This window comes from Prosopis cineraria, unplaced genomic scaffold (assembly GCF_029017545.1).
Source record: "Prosopis cineraria cultivar Desert tree isolate PC_DT_omini unplaced genomic scaffold, ASM2901754v1 PC4, whole genome shotgun sequence".
In the NCBI taxonomy this organism is placed as follows: Eukaryota; Viridiplantae; Streptophyta; class Magnoliopsida; order Fabales; family Fabaceae; genus Prosopis; species Prosopis cineraria.
Window position 1 is genome coordinate 8,629,383 of NW_026555335.1, and position 16,896 is coordinate 8,646,278.

At 33.9% G+C, this 16,896-nt stretch overlaps 2 protein-coding genes across 2 annotated transcripts; one reads left to right on the forward strand and one right to left on the reverse strand.

The window, feature by feature from the left end:
* The first annotated feature begins 228 nt into the window (after positions 1-228).
* On the forward strand, positions 229-1,372 carry LOC129309983 (FCS-Like Zinc finger 15-like). The gene is made up of 2 exons (XM_054951788.1): positions 229-595; positions 742-1,372. Exons 1-2 carry the CDS (start codon positions 360-362, stop codon positions 923-925), a joined length of 420 nt encoding a protein of 139 aa, XP_054807763.1. The 5' UTR covers positions 229-359; the 3' UTR covers positions 926-1,372.
* A 10,602-nt stretch (positions 1,373-11,974) lies between these two features.
* LOC129310151 (uncharacterized) lies at positions 11,975-16,666 on the reverse strand. Its single transcript, XM_054952018.1, has 3 exons — positions 16,283-16,666; positions 16,044-16,149; positions 11,975-12,263 (listed from the first exon to the last, which is right to left on the reverse strand). The coding sequence occupies exons 1-3, from the start codon at positions 16,457-16,459 to the stop codon at positions 12,181-12,183; spliced, it is 366 nt and encodes a 121-aa protein (XP_054807993.1). The 5' UTR covers positions 16,460-16,666; the 3' UTR covers positions 11,975-12,180.
* Between the last annotated feature and the right edge of the window lie 230 nt (positions 16,667-16,896).

Consider the following 16,896-nt stretch of genomic DNA (forward strand, 5'->3'; position numbering starts at 1 on the left):
AAAAATGTGCCTAATATAAAGAGGACATACGGAATACATAAAATAGAATAACGTAAAATATAAATTAAAAAATAGACCTATACGTGGCACTCCCACAGCAAAACCAGTCAAATCGTCGTCTTCGCTAATCGTTCTTGCTTACTGCTCCATAGCTGTAGGGGTCCCACTCGTACGATCTCCTATTCTGCTTCCCCTCCTCCTCATCCTTTTCTCTTCTCCCTTCCCTGTTTCTCTCTGCTATTTATGTAATCCCCTCAAAATCCTTTCTCTTCCACCAACGTTCAAACAGCCTTTGAGACCGGTGCTGTGAGTGTTTCAGAAGGGAGGGAGGGGGGGAGGGAGAGAACAGATCATGAACCATGGTGGGTCTGAGTGTGGTACTAGAAGCCCAGAAATTTGGTGTTTGTAGCGACAAGAACACTCCTCATGTTATTAACAAAACTTCCATGATGCTTAACAACAAACCTTCTTCTTCAGCTTCGCCACCGACTTCTAATTCCCATCGTCACTCTGGTTCTCAAGCACTCTCTTTTCTTGATCAATGCTTCCTCTGCAGGAAGAGACTCTTGCTCGGAAAAGACATCTACATGTACAAGTACGTGTTGTTTCTGTTCATACCCAGATCTTATAACATCATAACGAAATGATTTTTTTCCTTCTGTTTCACTTGGATTTTTGCGTGACCCAGATCCGTTGAAAGGCCTATTCTGGTGTTGTTATTATGAAACGTGAATTTTACAGGGGGGACAGGGGGTTTTGCAGCGTGGAGTGCAGGTGCAAGCAGATATTCATGGACGAGGAAGAGAGTATGCAGAGAGAGATTTGTTCTCTGGCCGCCATGAAAAGCCCCACATCGCCTGCTTCGTTGTCCTCGTCATCCCCTTCGTCTTCGTCGTCGGCTTCTTCTCGGGGTCATCGGAAATGACCCAGAAACCGAGCCGGTGGCGGTGGGTTTGCCTACTGAGAGAGAGTGAAAGAGGAACTACTTGTTATCATTATGAAGACACCGAAAAAGAAGTTTTTGTTTGTCTAAATTAATGATTCTTGTTTGTAATTTCTCTTTTACCATGCTTTCGATTTGCGAAAACTTGTCCTGGGTGCTTCCTAGTATGAAGCCAAAATGTCCTTTTAAACTATTTTAATTTGGCACCAACCACAGAGAGAGAGAGAGAGAGAGAGAGAGAGAGAGAGAGAGAGTCCAACCTGTAAAACTGTGCAAAAGCTAGACAACACTTGGCCATGGCTTCTCGTCTTCTCGATAACCAATAGCAGGAGTTAAAGGAGATATTTTCTAATTTCTAGTGGTGACAACTGAGAGGGGCATTTATGGTATCCTATAATTTTGCATGCTTAATTTAAGTTTTGTTTATAATTCTTTGCCTCGCTCCCACTCTCTCTAGACTTGTTCTCTCGAAGGCTTGAAGGCTCAATTTGGTGTTGTGTGTGTGTGTGTGTGTGTGTTGTGCACAACATGTATGGTTGTGTTGTATTTGCATGATTGCGTGAGTGTGCGCAGGGGTGCGCGTTCATATTCGTGTGCCAGGTATGGTGGCCACGAATATTTGTGTGCGTGATGTGTGTTCGTCGTGCGTTTTGTATTTGCTCTGTTTCTTTCAACTAATCTAATTAATATTAATTAGAATGGGAGTGAAATTGATAACATAATAATTTAATAAAAAATATTTATGTTTATATAAATAAAATATTAAAATTAAAAATACTGATAATATTATTTTGTTAACAAAAGTTAAATTAAGTTACTTTCGTATTTTTTGACCCAAAAAAAAAGGGAGTTACTTTTGTATTCAAATGACGGTTTAACCAGTCAGATCATCTAGGTTGTCCCTTGTCTCAAAAGCACTAGCTTTCGACTTTCTAATGGCCAGCATTGTTTATAATCTAGAAGTTCGTTCGACATATTAAAATAAAGTTAGGAGGAGGGATAATAATTCGGTTAATGAGAGTCAATGTTGGTTATTTTGTTCACTTGGTGATTTATTTCTATTTTTTTGGATGTTATTTATGTTGTGATTAACTGATTATAAAATTTGGTGGGCGAGTAAATCAGTCACAGTTTGCAATATCACTCTATTTTTATGGATTTATTTCTATAATAGCTTCATGTTTTTTTTAATTTGTTAGGACATATTTTTGTAAAACCTTTAAATTTATAAAATTCTTTTGCAAGATATAGATTTTTCCTTGAAAATAAAAAAGATGTATGATGATTGAGATGCTCATAAGATAAATAATTTCCTTTTTCCGTGATTCCTTGTCCAGTAAACTTGTGGTATTATCATCCCCTATCCAAACTAACTTAAATGTTTATTATATGAGATTGTTATTATCAACAACAGTCTTATAAGTATTTTGAAAATGTTTTCACTCAACTACACATTTAACTCAATTGCACATTTAAGAATTTAAATTTAAAATTCTAAAATAAGTTGATTCAACTTCATCAACTAGTTAAACTAAACATCCCTCATATAAGATAAATAATTTAACTCATTTATTAGTCATATAAAAAGAAAGTGATCATTGTACATGAGAAATTTAGTATTAAATCAAATCAAATTTCATAGTCATATAGGTGAATTTTGAGAGTACTGATGATGATTCTTTATGGATAACTATTAAATTCTGTCTTAATATTTAATTTTTTAAGTACAACTATTAAATGAGATAATTTTTTTTCTTATAGGAACTTTAGTCATTAGACATCTTTTTATTTTTTAAAAAAATTGATATTCACAATGCAAAAAAATTTCATAAATTTAAGGGTATTTTGGTATACCATAAACTTAAGGTTCTCCGCTGTAAAGAAACTGTCACTTTAGTCCTTCAACGTAATTTTTCTTTACACGCATTTATAGATTGCACGGACACTGAGTCATATTAACCCCCCCACCCCAAAAACTCACTCACACACACACACACACACACACAAAACGAACACACACATGCAATTATATATATATATATATATATAGATATAGATATAGAGGAAGGTGCATTTGTTTTTTTGGACCAATAATAAGGTGTATTATTTATCAGTTATAAACAAAACAACTTTTATAAATTCACTGGACATGTGGAAAGCTCCAAAAGGAAGAAAAGCTCAACAGCAATAAAATTCAGTACATGAATGAATGTGAAATTATATTTTAATTTAAAATCTGAAGACAATAAAATTATAAGTCTTTTTATTTTTTAAATTTTTTAAAATATTCTCACAACCGACAATCATGAGACAAATGTCTTGAAAAATCTAATCGTTATTTAAGGGATTGTATTTTCTTAAGTGATGCTCTCCGCACACACATTTAGAAATAATTAAACTTTAGAATAATGTTTAAGGCACAAACCAAATTTTATTTTAAAGAAAACATAACTTTAAATTCTGCACTTTGCTCGCGTTTTGTTATAGGTCCCTACATTTTTTTTCAATGTTCTAGGTTTTACGGATCTAGAGCACCGAAAAACAAAAGCATAAGGACCTATAATATCGAAAAAAACTGCAAGGATCTATAACAAAATGCGAGTAAGATGTAAGAATTTAAAGTCATATTTTTTTTTATTTTATGCAAAACTTCATCTCATGTTTCCAAGTCAAGTGCACTCACATAGTCACATTTGATATATCAACCCAATTTTCTTGCTAGCCCTCGTATAAGCCATGATGTGGGTTGGATTGAATTGGGTGCTGGAGAGTTTTATACTGCATTTTCCCAACTTTACTAGTTTTTTCTGGTCTGAAATGTTTGGTAATTTTGCTCGGCCAGGTGCTTTCCTGTTGAAAGCAATGTTGACATTAAATGTGAAAATTTTTTTAATTATGGTTTGAATATTGATTTATCACCTTATAAGATATCAATAAATCTCTTTCTACAGACTCAACTTGTATTAATGAATTTTTGGTGATTTTATGATCAAAACAAGTTGAGCGTCGATGTCCCTGTTGCTGATTACTACACATTACTGATCTTTTGATGATTTTGAAAGAAGTGAAGTCAAAACTTAGATGTGGAATCCACATTTTCTGTATGTGATGCGAACATGTGGACTTGTGATTATTAGTTCACTATTATTGTTGCTATGCTATGGAGAATATCTTGAAGAAGAAGATGGAGTAGCACGAGACACTCACCAACCATCATGTCAGTGTTCTTCTTTTCTATGTTAAATTACTCTTATATGTTGCCATTACTTTCATTTCTTTGTTTTTTTCGTTTCTTTTTCCTTTTGCAGACGGCATGGCTCCCTCTCTGTGTGTGTTTTCCCGTCGCCATTTGCGTTTTTGAAAATATTGACTGAATTCTCACAATTCCTGCCTCTCTATCTTATTTATGACATTAAAATACTGTATATTATGTTTGGATATATAGAAATTTAAATTTGGCCAAATTCATTATTTGAGTAATTAAAAATGTATGGATTAATTTCTACCTCAATCTTTTTTATAATTTAAAATTTTTTTTAAACCTCTATTATTTAAAATTCTATATCAATCTCTTTGTAATTTGACTGGCTCGTCAGCAATGTCAAACAGGACTAGATTGCCGATGGCGACCAGGACTAGGCTTCCATTGCTGATTGAAATCTAATGGCTGACTTTCATAGAGATCTAACCATCGACACCAGCTAGAATCAAATCGTCAACACCTATCGGGCCTAACCGTCAGTGCCAACTGGGATCGAATGACCAACTTCCATCGAGACTGGATTATTGACGCTAGCTGGGATTGGAGTGTAGGTAACAACTATGAATGAACGACTAACTTCCACTGGGACTGAACCATTGGCATGACAAGACCATGGGCACCAACCAAGACAGATTATAGGTGTTGATTGAGATTGGACAACTTTTTGTGAGCGGGATTGGACCAACAACCTCGATGAAGAATAGACCACTGATGGTCTGATCCCTATCTCGGTCGGCGCCTACAATCCAACCCTAATTGAGGTTGTCGGTCCAATCCTGACCAAAATCATCGAACTCGATCACAGTGTGATCTGACTGTCTAATCCCGATCACAAGCGACTATCCAATCACAGTTGGTGCCGGCGGTTGTGACATCTTAAAAAACTAATCTAGATTTAGTTAAGTGAAACAGAGTAATTAAGTGAGGTGTGTGGCTAGAAGAGTCTAATATGTGTATTAGGTTGTGTTTTCAACCTTAAATTCAGGTCCAAACCGAAGTCGAGCCATTCGAGTATCAAAAAGTGAGAAAGAATTAAAGAAGGGTCCTTTGTGCCACATGTTGCAGTGTGAGGAACATCCACTGAGCGCATAAGGGCAACCACAGTGAGATAGGCCTCTTTGTGCCATGCGTTACAGTGTGGGCTGTTGCGCATGACTAAAATTCTGCTTTAATCAATTTGTATCTGTTTGAAAAATCAAAAGAGAGAATAAGGAGGAACGAAGAGCATGCCCACTGCTCTACTTGAAAACAAATTTAAGAATAATTGGAGACATTTTGGAGCTTTTAATCACCTAAGATAAGTCTTATATGCCCTATGCTTCCTTCCTCCTTCTATTTCTTGAAGATTTAAGTGAGGGTTTGAGATGGGAGAGTGATTTTCAGTCTACATGAGTTATGAGTCTAAACTCATTGACTTAAAAAAAATATAATGAGAGTTGTTTATAGTATTTATATCTCACATTAATAGTTTTGTGAGTTGTTTGTTGTTAGGCATCATTAATATCCAAAAATGACAATAAATATGATTGTTAGAGTTGTGTTAAAGCCATTAATGGTAGTTAAATGGTTCATTTAGGATAATGTGGGTTATTGAAACCTAGTAAACCTATTAAGTATATTTAAGAGTGAATTTTTGATTTCAATTAAGAGATAATGTGGAGTTAAAATTTTAAAAATTGTCCAAATATGGAGTAATAATAAATATTCTTGTGATTTTATTATATACTATAAGTTTTTGCACCATTCAAGCTAATTTGAAAGCATTAAAAGTGGTTGTTATGAGGGTTAAATCTTTAACCTCTCAAATATTAAAGTAACTGGGGGTAAATCTTGTTTGTATAGTTGTATGTTAATTATTTGTTTGTTGAATTAAACCATTTGAAAATTATTTGGGTGCTTGAGAATCCATAGATATAAATGTTAGCAATGTGCTACATTGTATTATGAGTTCATGTGGGATTATTGAGGATAGTATGCATGAATTCATATATTACTAATGATAGTGCATATGTACATGTATTTGTGAAAAGGGGTAACATGTGATATTGGGCATGTGAAAATACGTGTTGTATAGTAGAGAATATGGAATATAATTGTGGATGAGATATGACATGATTGGTAGTAGAATTGCATAATATATATTACTACACACATAGCATGATCATTTGGTAGGAGTTTACCTATAGGAAGAGGAATAAATTGATAAATTTATGTGATAATGACAGCCTATTGTTAGAATTAAAAGCTTTCCCTGGCATCATTGGAATTGGGACATAGTCGTTGTCTCATAATTGATTTGGAATTGTCATACTTGTTCTTCAAAGGACTAGAACATAGTCTTTATTGGTTCATGAGAAGGCTAGGTTAGGATTATAACACCCTATGGTTGCTAGTGTTAGGGGAAACCACGATATACAAGTGAGTGAGTTAACCTTAACTCAATAGTTCCTTATAAGTGAAAGGCTAGGTTAGTTTGTGTTATGGACATAGCCACAGTAGTCACTGGTTTCATGTCGAAGATATCAAAAAGGTATAAGGCTGGCATTGATTACGCATTTATTTTTTCGACAATATGGTTGTTATTGTTATGGTTCGGCGTATCTTTTAAGGGTGCATGGTTGTTATTTTTACAACCCTAAGATATGCATAATTTGAAATATCCTTGATCATATATGTTGCACACCCGATGACATGCTTGTTATTTTTATGATCGAGGCTATATTTGATATTTATGCACGTAATGATTGTGTGTTGCCATTTACATCTAAATTTAATTGATATGTAACTATATAGGTTAGGTTGACCTTGATTATTGAGTGGTTGTACTCATTACTTATCTCTGATTTTTCAATATTTCAAGGTCTAACTCATTAGATTAGAATCGAGGAAAATGACCAAAGACTTAGGATTTTGAATAAATCCTCCTTGTAGGCCTCATAGTTTTAATTATATGTATTGTTAATTTGTCAATTAGGATTTCTTTCCATTATTTTGACTACTTGCATTATGCTTGAACGTATTTTGTGTATTTCATGCCATGAGTTGTTAATATGTAATTGTAAAATTTATAGGAATAAAATACTAGTATAAGTAAGGTAAAGTGTATTTTATTGTCATTGGATGAATATTTGTTAAATTATGTAAAAGATGACTCCCCTTTGTGTTTTTATGAATTGAGTAATTAAGGGTTGAATTGATGATATGTATGTATTAAATATATGTGGTGTGTTACACGAGTCTTAAATGATTCATTGAGTGTGGTCTAAGAGTTGGTGTAGGCTTTTAGCACATGTGTTGGAGTTTGGACACTCAAGTTATGAGTTTTTGTAAAAAAATCGAGTAAGAATTGAATAGGGTATCCAACTTTTAATAGAAAAAATTATTTAATTGTGAAATATCTACCATTAACTAAGTTAGGAGAAAGCTCTCTATAAACACCTAAATCACCTTAATCAAACGTCAAGTGAAGAATTGAGATGCGTCGAAAGTTCATCCTAAGTGCTATCATATGATAGCAGAGTTTGCTATCAAAATTCATATAACGCGCCACAATGCATGACACCTCGCGCCACGGTGCATGGCACAGAGGCAACATGCCGTGATGCACCTACAGTAAGCCATGGTGCATGTGCCATTTTTGCATTTAATGAGTTCTTGTTCCCTTTTGCAAATGCTTCTTCCTATTTTGGAATCCCATGTTTTCACAGATTTTAAAACTCTAATTTACAAAGGTTGAAAGTGTATAAGAGCATTTTAAATTGAAAAAACTTGGGATTCCTATTTGTATAATTTGGCAAACTTGGTAATTCTTATATGGTTAGACCCTTGATTACCTTAGATATAATAGTAAATTGTGATCAAATAAGCAGATTTTATAGTCATATTATCCTGATTATCATTGGTAGTCCTGTCTCGGTCAATACCGGCGATCAAGTTTCGGTAAAAGTCATCCATTTGATCCCAGTTGTCACCTGTACTTTGATCCTGGTTGTCATCGGCAATCTGGTGTTGGTGGAAGTTGGTACTTCTATCCTAATCATCATCTACACTCTTATCCCGATTGGTGCTGGCTATTTGGTCTCATCGTCTTAATAGAAGGTGGCTATCTAGTCCTAGTCATTGCCTATACTCTAGTCCTAATCGACGCTAGTAATTAGGCCTCGATTGGTGCTGATGAATTGAGCACGATGGAACATGGCCATCTAGTCCCATTCATCGCTTATGATCTTGGTGAAAGTCTTCCTTTCAACCCCAATAGGTGCCAAAAGTTTGGTCCAGATGGAAGTTAATCGTCCAAACCACCGACTTTGACTAGCACCAAATTGTTGGCATTTTTCAAGTTTCTTTTAAATTTAAATATAAAATTTAAAATTTGAAATTTTACTCAAGATCCAAATATGATAATTTGAAATTTTTTACATCATCCAAACAAAATATTTAAAATTTATAAATTTGAAATATAAGATTTTAAAAATAAAATTTTAAATTTAAATTCATCCATCCAAACACAACATTAAAATATTTGAATTCATAACTTGTTATCTATTATTTATTTTAAATATATAAATTAAGATTAATAGTTTGCATTACAGTTTTACTAAAACCTTAAGTTTTGGTAAAAGTGATGCTTTGCTTGTGCCATGTTTTTGCACTTGCGTTGGTAAAAATTTGTTTACTTTGGTGAAAATTCATTTGATAAAAATTCATGAGATATTTTTAACTAAGAATTAGGGATATACTTCCTACATCCTTATATATAAGATGTTTTTAATCGAATCTCGCATACCAATAAATATTTGTTATTTAATTGAACTTATATAAAAATACAATGATTTTTCAATTTTACCCCTAATAATATCATAATTAATATTATGATGGTGGTAAGAAAAACATACAATTAATGATCTATTTCATTTTTTAAGGCAAGGGTAAAATTATTTAATTACTCAAAAATATCATTACCATCTCTTATATTTAGGGATAAAATAAGCTTTTAGAAAACACCTTATATATAAGGATAGAGGGAGTAACTTAATTATTGGTAACTCCCAAAAAAATTTGAAATTTCAATTCAATTCAGCATGATTGAAGTGAAAATAATTTCAATGATGAAAAGACCAAAGTATCTTTCATTTGTTAATTTTATCTGAGATGTAAAATTATTAGTTGTTAATTTTCTTACTTCATTTATTAATTTACTAATTTGAGTTGTAAATTACATGACTTGACCTATCAATAGTCATACAAGACTTGAACATAAGTTGTTCAATCTCAAGTAGCAACATCAATTATTAATTTACTAACATCAATTATAAATTATTAACAGGTCTGGTAATTATACTTAATGTTAGTAAATTAATAATTGATGTTATTGCTTGTGAATGAAGGTCTTGTAATTTACAACTGATACCTATAAATTAATAAGTAAAATTAGTAAATTAACAACTGATATCACTGCTTGTATGACAAACTGATATAATTTATAATTCATATTAATAAATTAACAAGTGAAGTAAGAAAATTAATAACTAATAATTCTGCATCTCAGATAAAATTAACAAGTAAAGAGTATCTTACTCTCTTCATCGTTGAAATTATTTTCATTTGAATCCTCTTAAACTAAACTAAAATCTCAGATTTTTTTTTTGGAAATCTACTAATAATTAAGTTACACCCTTGGTTTTCAGTTGAAATTCTCCCAAAATTCATTTCCAAAAAGCCAATAATTTGTCAAAAGTCTCTGTTTGCCAGTTTGATTTTGAACTTACATTTGAAAAAAAAAAACTACTTAAAATTGTGTTTGCAAAATGAACTTTCAATTAAATCTATCTCAATCGGAGTTTTAAATTAGTGCAATAAATAGACAAGCAACATTTACATTCAAATGACGTTAAGCAGACTTTTTGAATGTCAGAATATCGATTCAAATATATTTAAGGCAACTAAGAACAAAGGCTAACATAGCTGGGTCTAAACTACACCATATTTGATGGTCAGCTATTAGTCTAATTCTAAAGTAAAATTTTAAGATAAGAGCTAGCAACAAATACAAGCCTACTTTTTTAAATGCTGAATACTAATATTTAATGACACAAGTTGCGAGGTCCAATTGGCTTCAATTGACTGTTATATGAAAATATATACTAGGCTCCATAAAATCCTGGCAGCTTCAAGTACAATAATTAAAAATTAAAGAATAAATATATTTCACTATTTTCTCCTTTTTCTTTCATTGTAACTTCTATAATAATCCTGTAGTATTGCCATTGTGAATGGTCATCACGAAAATCATGAGATTGTGACGGGACGTAATGTCCTTGACACGCTTCATCTGGCGTGATCGAGCATATTATAAAGTTGACATGCTTAAAATTAATTAGGACCGCACATGATTTCGTTTGGTTTTTATACATTTAAAAATGATCAATGACAGTAAGGCTAATGAGAAAAGACTTGGCACATCACACATGTTTGTTTGGGCTTGCACGCCAACTAAGCAAAAGAAAATGATATATTACTTACAAAGAATGAGAAACAACCACCCAAAATTTTTTTTTGGGGGGGGGGGGGGGACAAATGAATGAAAAGTAGCGAAAACCCCTGACATCTTACCTCATAACATTGAAACTCAAGTTTGAGTTTTTCTTTTTCATTACATATTAATCATTAATCCTTTTTTTTAATGTAAGACTTCCTGTCTCGTTTTAAGTCCATTTATATTTGAATAATTTAATAAAAATAATTTTTTTGACCAACTTCGATCAATAAAATTAGGCTAAAAGAAAAATATATTCATAGAAAAACTTGAAAAAGTTCATAAATCTAGCATATTAAAATTTCAAGTGAAAATGTAGTGTCAAATAGAAATGGGTATTCCCTAATTAAAGTTTGATCAAGGGTCCAATTGTAAATCTCTGTAAGCCCTGGCATGTAGCATTGTAAAAGTTGATTCGTTGACCTTAATGATAGCAATAATACAGGGTTGTAAATACGTACAATGAATATCATGTAAAAGACTGTAGTTAATTAAAGAAGCAAATAATGTGGATTTTTAAGAGATGCCAAGAGACAAGTGGGATGAAGAGGGACAAAAATAAGCGCCCCACCCCCCTGCCCTAACCCTAACGGTAGAGCATGCTAGGGCTGGTGAAGCAGCTGAAAAAGGATTGACACTCAAGAACTCCTAAATCCTACATAAAGCCTACAAACTGGAAGATCCATTCTTTTCTCTTCTAATTAAAAATAAACCAATCACAAGACAACGCACAATCAAGCATGGCGGAATCACATCCCAGCAATCTTCAGTTTTTCCCCCAAAAATAAAAATCTTAAGAAAAATCTACCACAAGGACTCACTATACACTCCTCAATTTCAGAAAATACAATTATTAATCCATATACTTTTAACATATTTTAATATTAATCCCTATATTTTCGTCATTACTTCAAGTGCTTTAAATTTCATTTGTCTACAACATAAAATAAAGATATATACAAATCAACAAATTTCACTGTTAATGGTGACAAGAACTAATGTTGTACATAGATAAATTTAAGGGACTAGGAACAACCAAAAATAAATATAAGAATTGATACCAAAATACGGTAAAAGCATAGGGACCACATTTTTCTTTTTAATTTTTATATCTCAACATATTCTGAACTCAAAAAATGTTTCTCCTTACTCGTGAGTTCATTGAAAAACTTGACAAAAAAATATATATAGAAAATGCCCACCAAACAAGTTACACATGGAACAGTAGAGAATATGATGAATGGGTGATAAATGGGAGCACTAGAATTGAGAACTAAATTCAAAGCCAGACATCAGATTCAGTTTACATGGAAGATATACAAGCACAAAAAAGTCCAGAAACGAGTTTGCGTGCCAGTGAATTCCATACATACAGGAGCCGAATATAGCAGCTTAATCACAAGAAAATTCCTGTGCATCATTATCACCCTTATAATACAGCTAGCCCGATTTAAATAGTAAAACTGCTTTCTGATCCAAATAGAAATAAACGAAGTGGTTTGTTTCGTGAGTCACATACGAACCTGCAAGAATAGTGGAATGCATTTACATGGGTTTTCCATTTACAACATTGCAAAAGTAACAGGAACAATATAGTTAAGCAGCAAGCACGACAAAGCAATTGTCCTAGTTCCTTTTGGGCTTCAACAAACCAAATAGCCAATGCTCTTTTCGGAATGTGTTGGCATTGGTTCGTTTGTGCCAAGCCAAAATACTGATGGAAGTCCTAAGACCAGAGATCAGACTATCAGAGACGATGCCAGGAAAAAAGAAACTCCCCATACAACCAAGTAAAGCATCACCGAATAAAATTATGCGCCAGAAAAATGTATCTGTGAATCGGCACCTTAGTAAGATGACTGTTCTTTGAATAAAGGATGCATGAGGTGTATTACTCTGTGAGTCATCAAACACTAAATTGATTATCCCTACCAGCCAAATATTCCGGATGAAGTGTATTCAGGATCAATAATGCCACCATCATAAATTAGAAAATATGGGGAAGAGATCAATCAGCCCCATCTGGCATTTCTCCTGAATGCCCTGATGGCTAATTTACTAAAACATTGACAACTCCTATCTACTCGAAACATCATTTGTCACCTATGTATTTAAAAAAGAACAAGGCCAAGAGATATTCCAGGTCTTGCAGTGAATACAACTAGTTGCATAGCTTTTTGACATGCCAGAACCATGTATGTGATACAGACTTCATTTCTTTAACCGGAAAACCTGAAGAAAAACTGATTTCCTAAATCATATCGATTCAATAAAAGCAGGTTTAGTGGCTTTTTTTTTTTTTTTTTAAATCAGAGGCAGGCACTATCTATCTGAGGTTATACTAGCAGGACCAACCCCGCAACCTCCCACTTATAGGAGAACTTACATGCCACTAGGTTACAAAGTCATATTCTGAAGTTTTTCTTTCACTTTCATTCCCAAGATTATTTTGGTCACTATACTGCTACAACCCAACAAGATGAGCACGAAATGCATAAAACCCTGTAACTCAATTTTAATTTTGCTTGTACTAATCTTCTATTCGTTCAATTCTCATTTAGCTCCATATAAAATTTGTGTCTTACATATAATCTGATTATAGTAAAACTTCTAGACTACTTCTTTAGATGGTTTCTGGTATGAAGATTTGTAATTTCCTAGTTGATGCAGAATTGATCACCAAGGAAATCCAAACCAAGGTATTGATTGTCCCAGTTTACTTGGTGTATGACGAAAATTCAAGTGAATTTATCAAAGTAAAACTGTGTCAAAAACCAAAATATCTGTATCTGCTTTGTTCACTCTTTGATGGAAACCAGAGTAATATGAGATATCTAGTCCTGCATTTAGGATAAAGTGCTCAACGGGGTACATATAAAGAGGATTGACTTTCCCGCCTAAACTGCTAGCTTTTTGGGGAGCATTCTCCTTCTACTTGCGTGCACATCACTCCCAAATTAAAAATATACCACTGGATCATTTCCCCTGCTGCTTTCTCATTAGCCAAACAGAATTACAGCCATACATAGAGAGGAACCTTGAAATCATGTTCAAATTTTGTGTGCGTGTTGTGTGCGTGTGTGTGTGCGTGCGTGTGTGAGAGAGAGAGAGAGAGAGAGAGAGAGAGAGAGAGAGAGAGAGAACTGCTAGTTGAATCCAGATCTGATTAAGATGAAGCATTTGGTAAGAGTAGATAGTATTGTTAAAGTTCTCCAAAAATAATTTTCTGTTCTTTGCTAATTGTCTATACGCTAAGGAAGTTGCCTGAGCTGTGTTGAAGTGAGAAAGAATAGAAAATCCGTTGTGCCTGAGTTCAGTTGTACCAAAGCAATGAGTAGTGTAGAAAATCATAAATCCTGGCCTTCTATTCAGGATGACAGAATTTTGAGAGTAACTAACTAAATATTGAGTAGAATCAAGAATCCAGGAAAACATTCGAAAACTTGTGCAAAACATGGTCTAATTAGTTTCCCAGATGAGATTTCCAGGGAAATTAAAGAAAAACGTACACTAAAGAACCCCTTAAGGGCTACTTGGAATGGCATCAAAAGGTAACATATTTAAGGCTTTCTTACTTGGACCATAGGGGGATAAGAAGGCATAAACTTGAGTTCTTAAAAATCAAACAGATACACTGAAATGCAAACCATAGCTTAATGTTTAAAAATATATTATAAAAATATATTACTATAAAGAATGAATAATGCATAATATTTCTTTACTCCTAAATCAAGAAGACATCCCCTTACAAAAATTCCATGTTAGCTTGTTAATGTCTTAAATGACATTGAGATATAGAATTGCCCTTATCACAAACCATTAAAAGCATGTTGATGAACACTAGACACTTCTTACTCTTACAACTAGAAGAATTTACTCTTACAGGTATTACAATACATCAATATACAAACTTGTCCAAGCTTGCAAGTTTAAAAGAGTTTTAAATGCTTTGTTATACTTGGATTAGTTTGATTAATGAAATTTAGTAAAGCGAACAAGCTAGGACAACTGATGATCGAGGGAGCACAAACTAACTAATCATTTTGAAGCTATGTCATACTTCAATGTTCCTGTATATTCCTAATGCACTTGATCCATATTATAATGAAGTAAAAACTAAAAAACATAATCTTGAAGTTACAAACAATAGATTTTTAACTTTAAAGGAAATATTTTACTTCAACTGTAATCAGCCCCCTGATTTCTTGGCTCCATTGCAATAATCCCCCTATCTTTTAAATTTTAAGCTGAAGAAAATTGCTAAAATACTCTTCCTGTTTATCTTAATATTCTTACCAGTAGCTAACTTGCCAACACGGTACTGCATTTCTACATGTATAGTGCCTAGAAAAAAGAAATTCCTTTGCAATCATGTAGCTAAATCTATAACTCATGTCCAGTTGCAGGAATTTCATAGATTAGGTAACAGATTACAATTGGAGCCAAAGATCAGAGTGAGTAGGCACAATTTCCTCTAAATTTTAAAATGCCACAAAGACAGACACTGGTCTAAAGGTAGATTCTCATCATTATGAATTGAAAAATAAGTCAAGCAGAAGGCTTAACTAATGAGTCCAATGTCCTCCCATTCTATAGGCTATCAAGTATTCATATGTCAACTTCACATTTTCTTTGCCCAATGAGCCTCCAAGCATAGGACATGGGGACAGAATACCAATATCTAGTGCTGCTTTTCTATCGCAGGCAGTATTTGCCTTGTATACGCCATTAAAGGTTAGTCAGACATTGCAGAAGATGTAATGTTATCTGTTTCCTCATTTGCTAGCAGTTGCAAAACGAGACCTGCGTGCTAAAAGAGAAGGACAAGGAACATTAACTGCAGATCTATAGGTCCAATTAAACCGGTTGGCTTCATGATGAAGATGAAACCAGATAGCAATTGTGGTTCTCCTATTGTCTATCAGCACAGAGCGTAAGTTGATGAGTACGCAAATAGTCAAACTAAGCCACATACTTCTAGTTTTTACAGCATTTCAACTAGGCTTTTGTTTTGGGGAGGAGGAAGAGATTGAAAGAAAACGCGCGACCAAATAAGCAGGATGAAGTCGCCTAAAACAATATACATAGAGCAGGGAAATGGAGAAAAGAGGGAAACCTAAGTGTTAGCATTACTTCTAACTCGTAATCCTTAAGAACAGCAATGAAATTTGCAGCACAGAACAAATAAGGATAAAAATGACGACCGACTTTAAGCTTAGATCTACTCCATTTTTGGCAAGGTGAATGTGATAAAACATCAGGTCCAAGAAGGAAAATCTTGAAAAAGTACAGAAGAAGGGTACCGAAATTACGACCGACGATGCAATGCCAAGTGGGTCCATGCCTCCTATCGAACTCCTTCTTTATATGCTCCGCAACATCTTTCTCTATGTTGTGCTTCTCAAATGCCTAATTCACCCGAAAAAAGCAGGAATCTTGAACCCCACATAGCTAAAACAAGCAAGCCCAGCAAAAAGCCCCAGAAGAAATTGCACAAGAAGCAAATGTAGGAAAGACTGAAAGAATTGGAAAAAGAACTAACATTGACGGCGATATCTACAGCCTCTTTCTGCATGTCGGACAACATATCAGCACTCTTAATGATGACTTTCTTGGTCGGGGTGGGTGCCGCCGCCGCCGCCGATGACAGCTTCCGATCTTCGGAGTTGGGTTTGGCCATAAGAGGTCCAGCAATGCTCTTCTTCGTGTCGTCGTTCATCTCTGTCTCTCTCGGCACTTTAATTTTACCCTTCTCGTTTTTTAAGTGAAGAAATGAAGGGGGAAGGCAGCCTCAGCCTCGTTTTATTATTAGCGTGATTTGATGCGACGGGATGAGGAAGGATGAAACGGGTGAGTTTCTTTGATTGTACTGCTTACGGAAAGTTCCAGAGCGAATAATTTGATTTCCAGTGATTCTGCACATAAAGATAAATGGATACTTGTGCAACACACTCGAATATATTGCTTTTTCTTGTTGGCCTCTTCAATTCCCACTGCAAATTTCTCCTTTGATTTGTATTTTGGAAACCAGTCGGAGATGCAGAATTGATTTGGCATGGCTTACTATTATGTTCATAATAATAATATGTTGTTTATTCTATTTATTTATTTATTAAAGATAGATTATGTGCAACCATCCTAATCTCTGGGTATATG